The sequence below is a fragment of the Pogona vitticeps genome, chromosome 6 (genome assembly GCF_051106095.1).
Source record: "Pogona vitticeps strain Pit_001003342236 chromosome 6, PviZW2.1, whole genome shotgun sequence".
In the NCBI taxonomy this organism is placed as follows: Eukaryota; Metazoa; Chordata; class Lepidosauria; order Squamata; family Agamidae; genus Pogona; species Pogona vitticeps.
The window spans coordinates 112,923,141-112,942,683 of NC_135788.1; the positions used below are offsets into that span (position 1 = coordinate 112,923,141).

The 19,543-nt window shown below is 42.5% G+C and overlaps 1 protein-coding gene and 1 long non-coding RNA gene across 2 annotated transcripts in view; one reads left to right on the top strand and one right to left on the bottom strand.

Annotated features, from left to right (window-relative positions):
• LOC144583411 (uncharacterized) overlaps positions 1 to 19,543 on the top strand; it is a 409,702-nt gene that overhangs the window by 262,532 nt on the left and 127,627 nt on the right. The window lies entirely within an intron of this gene.
• On the bottom strand, positions 1,216 to 12,802 carry LOC140708091 (vomeronasal type-2 receptor 26-like). The gene has a single exon (XM_078377124.1). The coding sequence runs from the start codon at positions 2,459 to 2,461 to the stop codon at positions 1,436 to 1,438; it is 1,026 nt and encodes a 341-aa protein (XP_078233250.1). The 5' UTR covers positions 2,462 to 12,802; the 3' UTR covers positions 1,216 to 1,435.

The window sequence follows — 19,543 nt, forward strand, 5'->3', positions numbered from 1 at the left end:
ACTAAGAGCTCACACTATGTGTCTTTCAGCTGCCACCAGTTGATTACATCAATATTGTTTATTATGAATAATAGAAGTACAGGCAATGTGTCACTTAAAAAATGAACTTCTTTATTGTTACAGATGATGATAGTTCAAGCAATGTTTTTAACTCTTAAACAAGCATCCTCCTTTATCCATTCTCAACCAATCTCCCGCCGAAACTCCCAAACTCTTCAATTCTCTCGAAACTCTCAATCTCCGTAACTCCATTAAAACTCTCAGTCCTCCTGCTGAGTCTTTTATGTCTCATGACTCCACCCCTCCAGCACTCAAATTGGTCTATGCAGATATTACATTAATATTCATGACCTGGGCAGAAGCCTCAAAATTCCACCTGTGAATCAGAAACAGGTTAATAGCATTTTTTTCGACTTCTAGAAGACTGGTTCTTTCATGCTGGTCTTGAAAAATATGGAACACAGTTGTCCTCAAAGCTTGGTAAGGGAGGGAATAAAGATCTCTCACTTCTGGAAGTGCTGGAGTCAACAGAAGTCTGTGTTCCATGTTCTCATCCTAGAGAGATCACATTCTCATTCTTAGCACTTGGCCTTGGAGATTTTTGGGAGGTGACCTCCAGAAGCCCTAAATAACCTTATCAGAAGTAGGATGATGGGAGGAGAAGTCTAAAACAGCTGGGGGGGAGGTTCAAGAGAGAACCACACACTAGAATGATACCACTGTCATGGGTGATATCAGTAAGGTCACATTTCTTTCTTCGGGACCTGAATGAAAATCACACACTAGAATGACCAAAATGAGGGACTGTCAGGGTCATGTCTCCCATTCCTATATATCAGAGTTGTGTCCCAAAATTCAAGGGGTTTGCAACTGAATTTTCTTAGAAATGGGTAAATAACAAATTAAAAATTCCATTGAGCCACCACCTTTGTTTTGCTGGCACTGTTTCAAGAGTAGAGACAAATTGATTACATCAGCATCTAATCTTTTTCCTCACAGGCAGGTGACTTATTGCACTCCATCGCAAGGCCCTGAATCTTATAAAATACGCTGCTCATTAATAAACTTGTAAACTCAGATGAAGAGGACACTTCTGCCATATCATAGTATGACTTCATCAATTGATCATAGGAAACTGACACACTTGGCAATCCAGAGGGTTTATCATCTTTCTTGATGAGAAATAATTGTAAAAACGTATCACCCAATCTGAATACATTTTGACTAGTCAACATGCTGACAAATATAAGAAAAATACACCACCCACTTCGAATTTAATTCTGTAGGTATGACCTCAAAAAGGCAACAGACATTTTCCTACCTCACATACCATGAAAACAATGCAAAACCAGGACCATTATCAAGGTCTCTAAGATAACTTATTTCTTTAAGATTTTCCTCAGAGGAATTCACTGAAGATGATGTGATTTCTCTCTCATCTGTATCTCATCTTTTTCCCTACTATTTGCTTCTTGTTGTTCAGGTCAGGCCTGAGAATAACAACATAACATTTGGGAAAGAAGATGCAACCCAGCAAGCCACCACTGGAAGCCAAGATGGAGAAGACCTCCACAGCTACCATGTATTTCCCTTTAGTACTCAGATAGGCTGGCAGAAAAGACACCCAAACAGTGCAAAACATCAACATGCTGAAAGTGATTAATTTGGCTTCATTAAAAGTATTAGGCAGCTTCCGGGCAAAAAAAGCTACCAAGAAACTGAGGAGGGCCAACAGACCCATGTAGCCCAGGACAAGATAGAACATGAGGTCGGAACCTTCGTTACATTGAACTAAGATTTTGTCAGTCTCAGAATGCATGTCAAACTCTGGGAAGGGGGGAGAGGTAATCATCCAGACCACACAGATACCAGCCTGAATAAGAGAAGACACCATGATGACTGACCCTGCCAGCCGCTTCCCAACCCATCTCCTCATCCCAAGTCCAGGCTTTGTGGCCATGAAGGCTACTATCACAGTGATGGTTTTGGCTAAGACACAAGCAACAGATAGACAGAAGACGATACCAAACACCATTTGTCTCAGAAGGCAGGTGAGAGTTCCAGGCTGTCCAATGAAGAAGAAGGAACAGAGGAAACAGAGGAGGAGAGAGGAGAGGAGGGCACAGGTGATGCTCCAGTTGTTGGCTTTGACCATGGGAGTGTGTCGGTACTGAATGAAAGTCCCCATCACCACAATGGTGGTGATAGAAAGGAAGAGGGCCAAGCTAGTCAGTACTGAGCCCAAGGGTTCCTCATAAGAGAGGTAGCTGAAGGCTTTGGGAATGCAACTGTCTTGATTCTTGTTTGGATACTGGTCCTCGGGGCATTCCTGGCATTCTTTTGTATCTGAAAGAAAACAACCTGGTCTTAGTTTTGGAGTCACACAACTTTTATCCATTAGAGAAAATGATCCTTCGAATGAGTCCTGCATTTTTTTCAAAGTTGATACTCTCTGGGACATCCTTGTTCTTCGATTTAACAAAATGAGGCAGGAACACCAGCACCGAAGCAATAAAAATTCCTGTTTTTCTCCATAGGTGCTTTTGGATTCCTTCACTTACCCATCTGGATCGAAATCCTCCCTTTAGGGCACGGAACGCAATCATAGCAGCACACCTGCTTCCCCAGTTGGACAGACATACTCTCTCCAGGGTGGCAGCTCTCCACACAGGTGGACTTGGGTGTATTCTAATGATCATCAGAAGGAAAGTCAGGAAGAAGTTAAATGATACTTAGAAGGAAGGTTATTTAGAAGTTAAATGATCATGAGGAACAGGCATCTCCAAAGTTTTGAACATGAGGGCCGCATCGTATATTTTCTACATTTTTGAAGGCTAAGGCAACGTGCTTGTAGACGTAGACGCAGCCGCACACACACATGCACCCCAGGAAACACGGATGTCTACCCACCCGTATGGAGGCCTGCATACACACATGCACACACAAGCACAGACAACCGGAAACTCGTCACCCTTCTCCCATATGAGCTGAAGGCCTTTCTCAGAAGGGAACAGTCTGGATAAGATGGCAAGTTATGCAGGATGTGGCCCACGGGCCACAGTTTGGAGACCCCTGATGAAGAGGAAGATTTCTCTATCTCTATCTCTATCTCTATCTCTATCTCTATCTCTATCTCTATCTCTATCTCTATCTCTATCTCTATCTCTATATCTCTATCTATCTATCTATCTATCTATCTATCTATCTATCTATCTATCTATCTATCTATCTATCTATCTATCTATCTATCTATCTATCTATCTATCTATCTATCTATCTATCTATCTATCTATCTATCTATCTATCTGTCTATCTAATCTATCTGTCTGTCTGTCTGTCTGTCTGTCTGTCTGTCTGTCTGTCTGTCTGTCTATCTATCTATCTATCTATCTATCTATCTATCTATCTATCTATCTATCTATCTATCTATCTATCTATGCGGCTCACAAAATTAAAATTCACACAATTTAAAGACACAGTAAGTTTAATATCAAAAGATATATTAAACAATATATGATTTAAAATACAATTAAAACATTAAAACATTAAAAAATAAAAGTGAGTAAAATTTCTTCTGAAATCGGTTCAGGGATTCAGTTATAATTGTTAAAGTCCTGTCAGAAGAGATGGGTCTTTAGCTTTTTTCCCCCAAATGATTCAAGGGAAGGGGCCATCCTGATTTGCCGAGGTTGAACGTTCCATAGCCTGGGAGCTGCCACACAGAAGGCCCTCTCTTGTGTCCACATCAGCTGTGCTTGTGCTTGCAATGGAACTGAGAGGAGGGTCCACTTTGCTGAATTTAATCGCCAAGAAGGCGCATATCGGGATATATGATCTTTTAGGTAGCCTGGACCCAAGTTGTATCGGTGTATAATGACCAGCACTTTGAATTGGGCCGGAAACGGACTGGTAGCCAGTGTAGTTCTTGTAACAGGTGTGTTATCGCTGCCTGTAACTGGCCCCAGTCAGTAGTCTGCCTGAAGAGATTTGCACCAGTTGAACTGTCCAAACTGTCTTCAAAGGCAGCCCCACATAGAACGTGTTACAGTAATCCAAACGGGATGCAACTGAGGCATGTGTCACTGTAGCCAGATCTGAACTCGCAAGGAACAGGCACAGCTGATGTACCAGCTTTAGCTGTGCAAATGCTCTCCTGGCCACCGCCGAGACCTGGGCATCCAAGGTTAGGGACGAATCAAGGAGTACAGCCAAGCAGCAGACCTGAGTTCTCATTGGGGGGGGGGGTGTAACCCGAACCAGCACAGATAGTATCCCTATTCCCTCCTCTGCCTTCCGACTAACCAGTATCATCTCTATCTTGTCTGGATTAAGATTCAATTTGTTTGCCCTCATCCAGCCCATTACTGATGCCATGCACTGGTTTAGAGTCAAGACTCAAGACAGCTTCCCTGGAATTACGCGGAAAGTAAATATAGAGTTGGGTGCCATCTGCATACTGGTGACACCCAACCCCCAAACTCCAGACAACCTCTCCCAATGGTTTCATGTAGATGTTAAAAAGCATGGGTGACAAAGCAGAACCCTGAGGAACACCACAGTCCAATGGCCAGGGTGTTGAGCAGGAGTCACCCAGCACCAGCTTCTGAGGTCTCCCCTCCAGGAAGGATTGGAGCCTTTGTAAAATAGTTCGTCCAAGTTCACATCCCAGAGAGATCGCCCAGAAGGATACCGTGGTCGATGGTACTGAAAGCCGCTAAGAGGTCCAGCAGAAGAAACAGGGACACACTCCCCCTGTCCAGTTCCCGGCCTAGGTCATCCGCCAATATGACCAAAGCTGTCCGTGTCCCATTGTCAGGCCTGAAGTGGGTCTAGATAATCTGTTTCCTCCTTACAAATATTCCAAGGGTTGGGTTTTTTTTTTGCCAGAATCCTGATGCTTTTCTATAAAATTTGCCTAATTTGCTGTGCTTCTTTGGAGACAATAGACATGGTGTCATCACTGGTCACAAAAGACGCTCTGGGCTGAGTCCGACTACTGTTCTCATATAGCATAGACAAATGGGATAAGTTACTTGATGGTGGATCCATTTATACCCAAATGACATGGTTGAAAAGGGAAATATTATAAACAAAGGGAAATAAAAGAGGGAGAATTTAAGGTGAAGGCAAGAGAAGCATTAATAGAATACACTTATGAATTCCAGTGTTTTGCATATGTACAGTTAACAGAAAGATTTAAAGAAGATCAGAAAAATGTGGAATTTGAAGCAGAAAAGTCTATCTTTGTAGAAGAATTATCTGCCAAAGAGGATCATCTGGTTTCCAGAATATATAAACTATTTCTGAAATATTATACAGAGGATGAAAAAGTTTGAGACTGCATGGGAAAGTGGGCATAACGGCTACACAACGCCCTTGAAATGGCTGAAAGGGGAAAACCCTCAAAGCTTCTCAAAGGCAAAAGTCCATCAGAGATTAAACTAAGAGGGAAAGCCATATAGGACGTTCTGTTAGATGAAGAAAATATTGACCTAGGGATGTGTAATTTTGAATCTTAGAATTTCCAATCACAATATGTATAGTTTAGGTTTCTGTTTTCTTTATGCTTTATTAGTTGTGTAACAAACTCAATGATAAATATTCATAACTAATGAAGAAGAGATTCTGAGAGGAATTGAGAAAATCGTGCGAAGATCCGGTCCCGGATTCCCCATTTCCAAACTTTTTTGTATTTCTGTTTGTTCCTCTTTCTTTTTTTCTCAGTATGTCCTTATTGGATTTGAAAATCAATCAATTAATCAATCAATCAATCAATGGAAAACAAAGCTAGAATTGGTATTTCAAAAGTCCTTTTTATCCATCTGTGACAATATACCAGCTGTGATACCAAATGTTATTCATCCACTAACTACCTTCCATTTGGACTCTTGAAAGGTACTTTAAGTGTCTCAGGCTTGAAAGCAATCTGCACATTTCTCTATCTTGTGTTCTTAGCCTCTTCTGAAAAAATATCAGCACTACCGCATAACAATATCAAAAGTACACTCAGAAATGAGATCGATGATGAAGAAAAAGCATATCTACCTGATTAAACTTTTCATTCCAGTTGATGGCACTTGAATTCAACACGAATCTCTGGCCCACAGGACCCACAGGGTTCACACTTCCAACCCGGATTGTCTGGAAGGATTCGTTGGGGAACCTGACAAAATTGATGATATCATATCCTGCTTCTAAGTCTCCTTTCTCGTTGAAAAATATTTCTTCACCAGCACTGTTGTTAAACCGAATGTTTCTTAAAAACGAATGAAGCTGGACCAGAGGAGGAAAAACAAAACAAAACACTTCTTTAGTCATATTTGAAGAAATGGATAAATACTCTGTGCTTTCCAGCATCTGAAAATTGTCCATGTAAAACACAATGGAAGAGTTAAAAGAACAACTGGTGGGATGTTTCCAGGACTTCTCAACGAACCGATGAAGCTTTTTTTTCCACCAGTAGTATCAAGTGATGTGTTTATTGATCCATGCAAATTTCCTCTGACTCAGTAACATTAAATCATAAGCAGAAATCCTCTGGCTACTGAGGCCACGTTGGGCAGTTTACAGTTTCCCACATTCTGAGGCTCCCAAAGGGAACCTCTCTCCCCCATCCCGTAATCTCTCTCTCTCTCTCTCTCTCTCTGTCTCTCTGTCTCTCTCTCTTCCACACAAAGATAATTTTACATTGTTTCTGAGTAACAGATGTTGTCAGAAGACAATATATATTAGTTAAAACATAATTCTCATTTAAGACACAATTCATTTACTTCAAGGAAACATGGATTTTAAAAAACAAATCATTTAAAACCAAATTAGGGATCTTTGGAGAGGTGTTCGATGCACTTGTGAAAGACACGGTCATCGACAACTCCCTCTCTGTCACTCTTCCAGAAGAAAAGTGAAACTTCTGTGTACTGCTGTGATTTGAAAGTTAGGGCTACAAACATATTTTGCTCTGTTCTGCTTGGTGTTGGTATTGGATTAGTTTAGTTTTATTTATCAATTGTTTGTTTTTGAATGAGATTGATTCACTCCTGTTTCTCACATTGCACAATTTCTTTGATTTTTCTAGTTCCAATTACCTGCCATGGCTGAATGTGCTGGAGGCTCCATTTCTCTCCAGGCCCCTTCCGCTTCTGCTTAGCTCTTGATGAAAAGGCTGCATGGAGTGCATGAGCTACCGCATAAACAGCATTGTAGGTACTGTAGCTCTGGCCAGACATGCCCATTTCAAACACACTTCCAGGAAGGCTTCTCAGCTTCTCTCTCCCATTACAAGTCTTCCAATTTGGACCACTTAGGTTATAAAGTGGGAATGAGCAGAGAAATGATGTATACCAAAACTGATGGATGAAATAAATCTGATCCTGATATGGATTCATATTCTCCAGAAAGTTCTCAAATGCTGGCACCACGTTTGTGTGGAGTTTGAGGGACAAGGTTCCACTGAAAGATTTTGTGGTGAGTTTTATCCCAGCAGGTAAAGCTGTGAAATCCCACTGAGCCGTGGTCACCCACAGCCTCCTTTGAGGCTGCATTTTGTGAAATTCAAAGATGTCTAAAACTAATCGTAACCCCTCCAGAGACTGCCGATCTCCATTCACAAGAATCACATTAATTTCATTCTGAGAAAGGGCCCAATAGATTGACCGCATCCTCTCCCACATGATGTCTTTTGGCAAGTACACTGTCATTATTGGGATCATCTCTGTCCAAGCAATGCAAATATGACTCTGTAAAAGCCTTGGTCTCAAGGTCTGAAGGAAGGATTCTCCACTGTCATCCTTGGAAATGATGACACCAATCCAGTTCCATCGAAAGTGCTTCAAGAGCTGAACAATCCCATCATACTGAGCATCTTCGTTGGGGACCATCCGGTAAAAAGAAGGGAAACGACTCTTGTCACGTAATGCAGGACTGATGGAGCCATAGCTGAGCTAAGAGAAAAAGCATCATAACTCTTACATTAAAAATGCACCACATATTTATGAAATATACATTTGCTCTAACTAAATACTTACCAGGAAGCACAATGAGGAAATAGAAGGTTTGATTCCTGAACTCCAGGACCTTGTTGTCACTTTAGATTATGAATTCTACAGGTGGAAGTAAATGCTAGCAAATAGGAGGAAGCAATGGAAGCGGGAGACAAATAAGGCCTTTCTATGAGGTTACTGTTTTCTAACCCTGTGGACATACCTGAGGTATATTGTAGATACTGAAGATGTTGGCCATCTGCCTGGAGTTTTCAGAAGTGAGCCCACCAATGGCGGCCAGAACTTTCTCTTTCCTTCCACAGTTGTAATTGAGGGGATGCCCTCTGCTCATGAAGAGAAGATCCAGGGTGGTCCAGCAGCTTCTCCAGGGATTAAAAGCATTGTCATAAATCTTGTAACCCAATGTGATATTGGGTAAAAATTGAGCGTTCTGGTTGATCTGGCGGATGGCAAAAACAGAGGCCAGGATGTGCTGATAGTTCTTTGGAATTACACTACAATGAAATTTCACAAAACTGCTCAATTTTCTGTTTGAAGGAACCATTATGGTGTTATTAAATGTGCCCTGAATTTAGTCCTAAGAGCAAGTTACATGTAGTCATCTATATTATGGAAAAATAATTCTTGGATGGATGATTCTCCTTTGTGTCAGACAGATGTACAACACTAGACATGACAGGACCCAAAATATCACATTTCTCATTTTCCCTTCACTATAGATACAGGTTTAACAAATGTAGAACTAACTCTTTCAGCAGGCACCACATTCCCTCTCAGGAAAAACATGCAGAAGAATGACTGAAAAATGTCTATCTTTAGAATGATCCACAGATAGAGCAGTTTTATTATTTTCCTACTGCTGATCATAGTGGCTAGGTTGCTCTGAAGATTGTTAAGTAGAACCCATTGGGGCACATCCCCTTCTGCAAAACATTGATGGTGTTTTCTCCAGTGGACTCATTTTCCTTGCTGCGTTGTTTGAAGATATCGTACTCCTCCCAACTTTGTAGATGAAGAGCAATTTGAGGGAGATTTTCACGAGGCCCTTCCTGAACACACCCTGCCTTCAGATCTTTCGCTTCAAAATCAGGGAATTATAAAAGACAATTTTCTTTTTCATCTCCGACCATCTTTCCTACTTCTTTCAAGCTTTTGGACAAAACTTCATCTCTCCAACATCTTTTCTCCTCTGTAGTCTGGCTCTCTTGATTCACAACACCATTTTTCAAAGCTGTCTCCCATTCCTCTGCACCCTGACATATTCTTGCTTTCTGCATTAGCAGATTCTGTGATTCCAGGAGGTGGGGCTTTATCACAGTGAGACTGGTTGGGTTTCAGGAGGGCTCCCAAAACAGACTGGGACCCCTAGTTTTCAACGCCCTCTTGACTAGGGGGAGAAAGGACTTTAACCAGGAGAGATGAAATTCTGGTCTTGCTTCTCTCTGATGTATTCTTTTGTCTCAGTACAGAAATAATCTGGGAGCCATCTTGGCACTAAGCTGTGAATGCCCCATGAATAGAACTTGAAGTAAGCTGATTTTTTATATATATATATGGAACTTTGAAGGACCTAAACCATGAAAAAAGTGAAAGTAATTGGGGAGAGAAAGTGACTATATCTTGCTGGATGAGTGAGTACTGCCTCCTCACTTGAGGCTTAAGTAGGAGAAAGAGAAAAGAAAGGAGGGAGGGAGGAAAGACAGGGGAGGAAAAGTATTCATTTCTAGTGCAGCAGGACTAGATGACTACTTAAATCTGTGAAGCAGATAAGACTCTATGAGGACCAGAGAGGAAGATTCAGTTGTTAATTTTATTTGCTCCAGGACATAAGCTGCATTTGTGAATATCTATTTTGTCTTACTTCTGCTGGATTACAAGACATAAATGGAAATATAGATCAGCTATCTGAACAAATTAAAGACGTTGGGATACAATTGAGATTCAAAGGGAAGAAGGGATAGAAACTAGAAGATCTCCAAGGGGGATGGCAAGGATTGGGAGAGGAAACAAGACATATTGAAATTAAATAACAAAAACTACAAACAAAGGGAGACAAGGATATTTTTGGATCCCAGAAACCGTCAGAAGAGAAGAGCAAAAATCACAGTGCAATGGAGAGTGAATTTGTCAACCCCTCTTATGGAAAAGTCAGCAGCAGAAAAGCAAATGGTGAACTTATCCATGAAGGGGAGGGGAAAGGATATGATTGCTTACATGTGTGTCAGATGGGACAAAGGAGGCAGCAAATGGAATTGAGGAAGCCCTCCAAAGAGGAATTAAGCAAACATAAATGGTCGATATGATAGAAGCATCCCAGAGGAATTGAGCTTGTTATTACAAACATCCAATTCACACACAATAAATAGAGTCACAATATTTGCATTTAAAGCCACTACAAGTAGCGCTAAGTATTTGCAAAATATTTGTGTCAATTGCCATAAAGTTTAAGATGTATGAAGACAGCCCTGTGGAACAGACTTTAAATGTTATCTTTAACTTTTATCATTGAATTTTTGGAGGTTTTCGCTAAAATGGTTTAAATAAATAATAATCATATTTACAGCCCCATTTTAAAGTATTAATATTAGCATTATTTTAACTCATTGCTTTTTTTACTGTCACCTATGGCATGATAGTATTGTTGCTTTCATGCAGCATATTAATTTCTTTTAACAATTTGAAATGATCTGTTGATTATGCCATAAAGGTCTGAATGAAAGATAAGATGGAACATGAAGGATAACAAGTACCTAAAGGATTAATAGTAGTAAATAAAAAGTAATGTCTCAGTCTAGATTTCTAGGCCCCTTTGATGTCTTCTAGCAATATGTCCAAACCTGCATCAGACAGTTGGACACCATCATTACGAAAATATGCAGTATTGCTCAATTAGATCCTAGGTGATTAAACACCATGTACGTCCTCAACGTTTAGAGGGCGACAAGACAACCAACAGCTTTAATTAAATACTTTGTTTAATGAAGAGAAGAAATGCCCTTGGCTTCACTCTACATTCTCATTTATGAAGCAATGAAAAAGAACTTACAGTCCATTTACTTCAGAAGAATCTGGGTATTTCACAAAGGTCTTCAGAGCAAAATCACCAAGTGTAATGGATACAAAGTGCCCAAAACTCATCTCATCTGAAGCTTTAGGGAAAGAAGTTTGAACTCTTGTCCTCCAATCACAGACGGAAGGGGCCATATTCTGTTGGGAATAAGGTAGCATCAACAAAATCAGACAGAAGGTTGACCAATATTGGGACTCACCTCCCTTGGACTCCTTCATGGTCTTCTCCAGCCACCACCAGTGCTCTCACTCCTGGCAGAACATACAGAGAAGCTTAGACTGGCATTGCTGTCCACTCCCTCTCTCAGACTGGCATGTTATCAGTGGAGACTTTATAGACAAAGGAGTGTTTGCTCCTTGTTTTGGCACAGAAGCACCCACATTTCTCAGGGTCATTGGGGAAACAGAATGTGGAATGCAGTAATTCAGATAATTATAGGGAAGGTTATCAAGGCTTCTTGAGTTTGTTATGCTGATGGCCTGAAGTATTAAAAATGTACACAAAAGTACAAAAAAGAATCAAGACTTTTAATGTGTCTAACATCTTGAGTTACTTTGTTGTTATGTGTTGTCAGGTTCTTTTGGCTTATAGCAAGCCTCGCATTACGACGTTAATTTATTCCAGTGAAATCGCTGTAGAACGAAAATGTCGTAATGTGAAATTAAAAAGCCTATAGAAACGCATTAAAACACGATTAATGCATTCCTAGGGGCTTGAAACTCACCGTCCAGCGAAGATCCTCCATAGCACGGCCATTTTTGCTGCCTGTACAGCAAGGAATCCGTCCCAGAAAAGAGCGGGTAGCCATGTTTTTTATCCGGTGGCCATTTTGAAACCACTGATCAGCTGGCCGAAAATCATCGCTTTGTGAGAATCGGTTCCTGAAGCAGGGAACCGATCATGGCAAAGCGAAATTCCACCATAGGAAACATAGTTTTGCGATCACTTTTGCGATCGCAAAACCTTCAATGTAAAGCGATTTTGTCGTAAAACGGAGCACTGGTAATGCGAGGCACCACTGTACCCTTAAGAGCCATGCTTACGTCTTGAAAAGTAGAAGCTCTGACTTCTTTTATTATATCAATCCTTCTCATTTTAGTTTTCCTTAGTCTTCATATTCTCTTATTGCTGTCTTTTCCAGTGAGTCCTGCCTTCTCATGATACGTCAATATACAGAACTTTTGTCTTTGAAGATTCTACTTGGAGTTCAGGTTTCTTTTGAAATACATTCCATTGAAACCTTGGGGGCTTTGAGGACTCGTCTTGACTGTAAGACTCATACTCTAGCACCACTAAGATTATTAAGAACATCTGGCTTAATAGCATTAAGTCGAACAACATCTAAAAGGACAATAACGCCTACTAGGATAAGATCTGATGGAAGAGGATCTGATGGCAGAGGAGATAGTGACGTATCCTGCCTTCTCATGATACGTCACTATAGAGTAACTTTAGTTTTGTCTTTGTAGATTCTACTTGGAGTTCAGGCTTCTTTTGAAATACATTCCATTGAAAGGTCTCTGAAGTAGGCTAGAGTATTGTCTTCTTTGGAGACAATAGACATGGTGTCATCACTGGTCACAAAAGACGCTCTGGGCTGAGTCCAACTACTCTTCTCATATGGCATAGCCAAATGGGATAAGTTACTTGATGGTGGATCCATTTATACCCAAATGACATGGTTCAAAAGGGAAATATTATAAACAAAGGAAAATGGAAGAGGGAGAATTTAAGATGAAGGCAAGAGAAGCATTAATAGAATACATTTATTTATTTATTTATTTATTTATTTATTTATTTATTTATTTATTTATTTATTTATTTATTTATTTATTTATTTATTTGATTTATACCCCGCCCATCTGGTATATTATACCACTCTGGGCGGCTAAAAGCAAACATGAATACAATTAAAATAATATAAATCCAAAAACATCATTACTAAAAATACATTTCAAAAATAATAAATGATAGATAGACAAGAGAAAGAAAATTGAATTACTGTAAATGCTGGCAGGAGGGAAGGCCTGGATGTAAAGCCATGTTTTTAATTGGGTTTTAAATATACCCAGCGTAGGGGCGGCGCGAATCTCAGGAGGAAGATTGTTCCAAAGGCAAGGAGCCACAGCCAAGAAGGCCCGGTTTCGAGTCTTTTCCTTCTGGGCCTCCCTCGGCGTCAGACTCCTCAGCCTCACCTCCTGGCTCGCGCGGGTGGTCCGGGTAGATCTTGGTGGGAGCAGGCGTTCCGCCAAGTATCGAGGTCCCAAACCGTTTAGGGCCTTATAAGTAAGCATTAAAACTTTGAAATCGATGCGGAAACGAATGGGCAACCAATGCAGTCTGGCCAGGGTAGGAGAAATATGGTGGTATTTTCTCCCTCCAGTAAGGAGCCTGGCCGCTGCATTCTGCACCATCTAAAGTTTCCGCATCAACCTCAAAGGCAGCCCCACGTAGAAGGCGTTGCAGTGGTCTAATCTTGAGATTACGAGCGCATGCACTAAGGTAGTGAGCGCTCCCGTGTCGAGATAGGGCCGCAACTGGCTATCCGCCAAAGATGGAAAAAGGCGGAGCGGACAACTGACGCCACCTGCATTTCCATGGTGAACGTCGGGTCCAAATGTACACCCAGGCTGCGGACCCCGCTTGCCGGAGCCAGGGCCGCTCCCCCAAACGAGAGAGAGCCACCCAGACCGTAAGCCACGGGTCCCTCCACCCTCAGAACTTCCGTCCTGTCCGGGTTCAGCCTCAGCCTATTCTCCTGCATCCATTCCAGTACGGTCCCCAGGCAGCGCTGAAGGGACAGGACGGCATCACCTGCAGTTGGTGACACGACGCTCCACACCCCCTGATGACCCCAGCTAGCGGCCTCATATAGACGTTAAACAGCATTGGGGAGATAATCGACCCCTGTGGAACCCCACAGTTGGAACTCCACGGGGCCGAGACACTCTCCCCAAGCAATGCAATGCAATCACAAAAACTTAATCGCTATGTGGATTCGTCATTAAACGGGGCGCCCGTTAAGCGAGGCACCACTGTATATAGACTCTATTTCCTCACTGACATGAAAATAGATTTTTAGAGTTAATACTGAGAGAGAGAAAAGTTCTACTGAGTGCTGAGTGATGACCATGTCCTATAAAGCTCTAAATGGCTTGTGACCTGGGTATTTGAAGGAACATCTCTCTCTCTCTCTCTCTCTGTTTAAACCTCCCCAATTACTAAGATCTCCGGAGGAGACCCTCCTTCATTTCCCTCTAATGAGAACTGCTCTGTATGTGGAGACATGTTTTTTCGGTTTTAGCACCCCAATTGTGGTTTGGTGGTGATATTACATTATTTTGGCACCAGGTCACTGTAAACTTATTACACAGAGTCTTTCAGTTTGATGGTCTTGGCTTGTACAGAGTTTGATGCTATAATTTTAATGATTTAATTTTATAATATGTTGCGGCTTTGAACCACTTCATTTAAAAATCTATTTGAAATGCTCTGTAACCCACTCATGGGGGATGACAAGAAATGTTTCAAAATAATTAATTAATTTTCTGCTGCATGTCCTGGAATTCAGTAACAGCTTCTAAAGAGCAGAGAGCCAAATCCAACTGTGAATCTTTTGCTGCATGATGGAAGGTGGGGAAAGGAGTACTGGCAGAGGGAAAGGGCTACTAGAAATTGGTCGTGGTCAGATCTGATCTGTTACTGCTCCAAGTATTGCACATTCCTTACTCATGACAACAACAGTAACGGCACTCGAACCTGTCATTACATTAGCCAACAAATACTCTTGACACTGCATATATCAACCAATAAAACCTTAGGTTGCTACAGTACCAATAATTTGAGAAGAAAAACAATAAAGTGTAATTCGAATTTCAACAGTTTCCAAAAACCACCTTCCTTCCGTCCTTCCGTCCTTCCGTCCGTCCGTCTGTCCTTCTGTCCTTCCGTCCTCCCTCCCTCCCTCGCTCCCAACCCATAAATTAGACATATGGCACAGTATATTACCATTGTCATGACTGTAAGTAGTGGCATATCTTCTTTGTTGAAAGCTGAGGAACAGTGTTGAAGCTTTATCATTTCCAAGCATTTACATTCAAAATGCCTTTCCTTATGATTATCATTAGACGCCACCCAGATTAACCTGTGTTGAGAGCTGCCATCCTGGACAGAGCATGCTTGTCCAGACAGAGAAGCAAGTATGTTGCTATGGTTGTGTTTCCATCCGCAGTGGTAAGTGGAGTGTTTTTCTCCATAGCCAAGTAATTTGTTTACTCCCAGCCTTCTAATACTTTTCTTCTCACTTTCAGGTGCTAAGCAATGCCAGGAGTGCCCAGAAGATAAATATCCCAACGAAAATCACAACCAATGCCTTCCTAAAAAGTTGAACTACTTATCCTATGGGGAGCCCTTGGGAGCAGCTCTCGCTTTTGCATCTCTTTTCCTTTCCACGGGCACAGCTATGGTGATGTGGACATTCATTCGGCACCGTGATACTCCCATTGTCAAAGCAAATAACTGGAGCATCACCTGTACTCTGCTCTCTTCTCTTCTCATCTGTTTTCTCTGCCCCTTCCTCTTCATTGGGTGGCCGGGGAAAGTAACTTGCTTTCTCAGGCAAATGGTGTTTGGCATCTTTTTCACCCTTGCTGTTGCTTGCGTCTTGGCCAAAACCATCACTGTGGTGTTGGCCTTCATGGCCACCAGGCCAGGGAATAGGGCAAGGAAGTGGATTGGGAAGAGACTTGCTGTCTTAGTCATCGTTCCGTCTTCTTTCCTTCAAGTGGGCATCTGTGGTGTATGGTTAGCAATGGCTCATCCCTTTCTGGAGTTGGACATGCACTCCCAGATAGATGAAATCCTTGTTGAATGCAACGATGGCTCACCTCTCATATTCTACCTTGTCCTGGGCTACATGGGCCTTTTAGCTGGCATCAGCTTCATGTTGGCTTTCTCTGCCAGGAAGTTGCCTGATACTTTCAATGAAGCCAAGTTGATCACTTTCAGCATGTTAGTTTTCTGCAGTGTCTGGATATCGTTTGTGCCCACCTACTTGAGCACCAAAGGGAAATATATGGTGGCCGTGGAGATCTTCTCCATCTTGGCCTCTGGTGCTTGATTACTAGGCTGTCTCTTCCTCCCCAAATTGTATATTATAATCCTGAGGCCTGAACTGAACACAAGAAAGCATTTGGTAAGGAGACAGGATTGTTTCCAGGTGGAAAAATGTGGTCACTAGGATCAAAGTGTGAGAAGGGAAAAGTATCTGTAGACACTGCTGTGGCCCCTCTTTTCCTCTCACCAAGAGCTGCCCCAGGCCACAATTTTACATGAAAGTGAGTTGACCAGTCTCTCGAAATATCATGTACTGAGATAAAAAAAGTAAATGTTCAGATGAAATAGAATTATATTACCTGACTTCTCAAAGATTCACTTCTTCATCCATTTCAGCAACTTCTACAGCCACAAAAAAATGTGAACAGCAAAAATATTCATGTTTGTTTAATTATGTGTTTTTCAATGAGCTTCTCTTTCTTTTTCAAGTCCTTCATTCACTGGTCCTTTCCTTAAGCACAAAAGAGACCAACTGGTGTGTCATTTCATTTTTCCTTTAATAACTCAATAAAAGCTTGGGTAAAGCAGATAACAGAGAGTTAATTTAAATCCCTAAACAACTCTTTAAAAGTACTCCAAAATGACAAATTCTAGGTGTAATGAATCTAAAGCCCTAAATAATCTATCAAAATACAACAAAGCAGGCAACGGAGAATCAATCCAAACTCTTAAATAACCCTTAACAAAAAGCTTCAAAAAAGTCTGGGTGAAGCAGGTAGCAGAGAATGTGTTCATTCCAAAAGCAGGCAACAGTATAGCAGAAGGAAACATTGTCAGGAAGACAACCACTGAAACACCCACCCACCTTTGTCACAACTATCGCACATCTAAATAGATAATCAGTGAAAGTGCAGAGATGCACACACAGTCACACATACACAAAGAGACAGAACAGGAAAAAATAACAAAGTAAAAAATATGAAGACTTGTTATCTTCTCTTCAAAATTAGGACAGTTTAAGACATGGGTGTAGTCATTTGTTGTTGCATGCTAAGACATATACCAGTTGCACTATGATGGCATAAACATCTAGTAGGATTTTGGCTTCTGTCTCCCACTGTAATGTTCTAGGTGACCAAACATTATTAACTTCCACGGATAGACAAATGCTGTCCTATTCCAGGAGTTTGTCAGCAAATGGCTGTTTTCCAATAATAATGATTTTAATGGAGTGCTGATTGTGATACAGGTGCTTGGAGACAGAGTCTATCCAGAATCACAGTGTGGTTTTCGAGCTAATAGATCCACCACTGACATGGCATTCTCCCTCTGGCAGCTGCAGGAGAAATGTACGGAACAACAACAGCCACTCTTTGTGGCCTTCATAGATCTCACAAAGGCCTTTGATTTGGTTAGCAGGGATGGCCTTTTTGATATCCTTCCCAAGACTGGACGACCAACTCAACTCCTTAACATCATTAGGTCCTTTTATGAGGAAATGAAGGGAACTGTAGTTAAGCGCTCAACCTTAGATCCTTTTGACATCTGAAGCGGAGTGAAACAGGGCTGAGTCCTCGGTCTGACCCTATTTGGGATATTTTTTTGCTATCGTGCTGAAACATGCCTTTGGAACTGCAGCACAAGGTGTCTATCTCTGGACTAGATCAGATGGAAAGCTCTTTAATTTCTCTAGAGGGATTGTAAAGCCATCGAGTCCAACCCCTTGCTCAAGGCAGGAATCCAAATCAAAGCAGATCTGAGAGAGTTTGCTCTAATTTCCTCTTGAATTCCTCCAGTGTTATCAACAAATCGCTGGGGAAGACAGTGATCTGGAGGATAGTGTTCCACAGAGGCCAGGGCCGGACTGGCCATCTGGCAATTCTGGCAAATGCCAGAAGGGCCGATGGTCAGAAGGCCGGTTCCTGCCTCAGCCAGGGCCGATTTTTGGTCCCAGTCCGGCCCTGCCTCCAGAGAAGATGGAGCGGAGCTCCCCACCGGCTGCTGAGGGGGAGCGGTCGGAGGGCGACGGTGGCGGCGGAGGGGAGCCGGAGCGAGAGGAGGAGGAGGAAGAAGGAGAAGAGGCACCCCCTGACTCGCCCCCTTTCTTCTCTACCCCGGCCGAGGAGGAGGAAGAGCCGCCGCCGCCGCCGCGCCCGGCTGGCCGCCCCCGAGCACCTGGAGCGTTGCTGGCCCAGCCAGCCCGGGCGGGCTCCCTTTGCCCGTCTTGCTCAGTTACATTGAGTCGGAACCGGGACCGCCGCAGACCGGCAGCTCCCATGAGTCAGCCTGCCCGGGGGTGGGGTGGGGGGCACCGCCGCTTCCTTTTTCCCCACGCCCACCCACCATCCCATCCCACCCTTCTTCCCTCCCTCAGCCGCTGCCCTCCTTTCTCTCCCGCGGACCCCACCCTGACGGGTGGGCAACACATGCTTCGTACAGATCGGGCGTGTGCGTGTGTGAGTGTGTGTGTGTGAGTGCCCGTGTAAGTGCCCATTCCTCTCGGATTTCCCATTTCTTACACAACCCCGAGATGTGGGTCGCCCTCCCCGCTTCGTCGCTACTTTTAGGGCGTCGCCTTGGGGGTGTGTTTTTGGGGGGGAGGAGAGGAGAGCTCCCTTTTGCTCCCCACCACCACCTTCCATACCTCAGAAGGTAGCCCACCCCCTCCTCTCACTCGTTTTCTTTCCCTTCCCTCTCCCCGCTCCTGCCAGCCCCCCTCCCATCTCTATAATCTTATTTTTAAAGCCTATTAGTCGCCTCTATCCAGCTTTTTTTTTAAAAAAAGACTCCCGAAGCTGTTGGGATCCATGCAAAGGGAAGATTAAAAATTGGTGGCCAATAGATCTGTCTGCAGCCTTCCCCTTTTGCATCTTTTCTCGAAAGTAACTGTAGGACTCGCTATCAAGAAAGGAAAGCTTTTGCAGCTTTCCTTTTTGTGTGTGCATGTGAATTCCCCTTCGCTTCCCTTAATGCGTTTTCCTTCCTTGCCACCTCCCAGCCTCAAGGAAAATCCTTTCTTCCTGTCCAGAAATGCTAATGGAGTGAGGGAGGATGCTTAGTCCCATCATCCATGATAGTGACAGAATGCTTTGGCTGATTCTATTCAGTGTGCCACTGTTTTAACAATATTAAAAAGTATACAGTACTATCTAGACATAATACCAAGACTTTTTAAAATACCACCATCGCAATAAACGGAGTTTGGTTGGAAGCGTCATTCTTCATTCCATTCCAAGAACCTCTTGTACTGTAATTGTTGTCACTGATTGCTTTGCGATTATTGGAAGTGTGGAATCGGACAGATGATCAGTTGGAAGAATTGTTGAAGCTTTCCTGTGGATTTGAAGTCTTTTCTCAGGGTGTGTGTGTAAAATCTTTTAATTTACGGATTTATTTTGGCCAAAGGAACTAGGAAAAG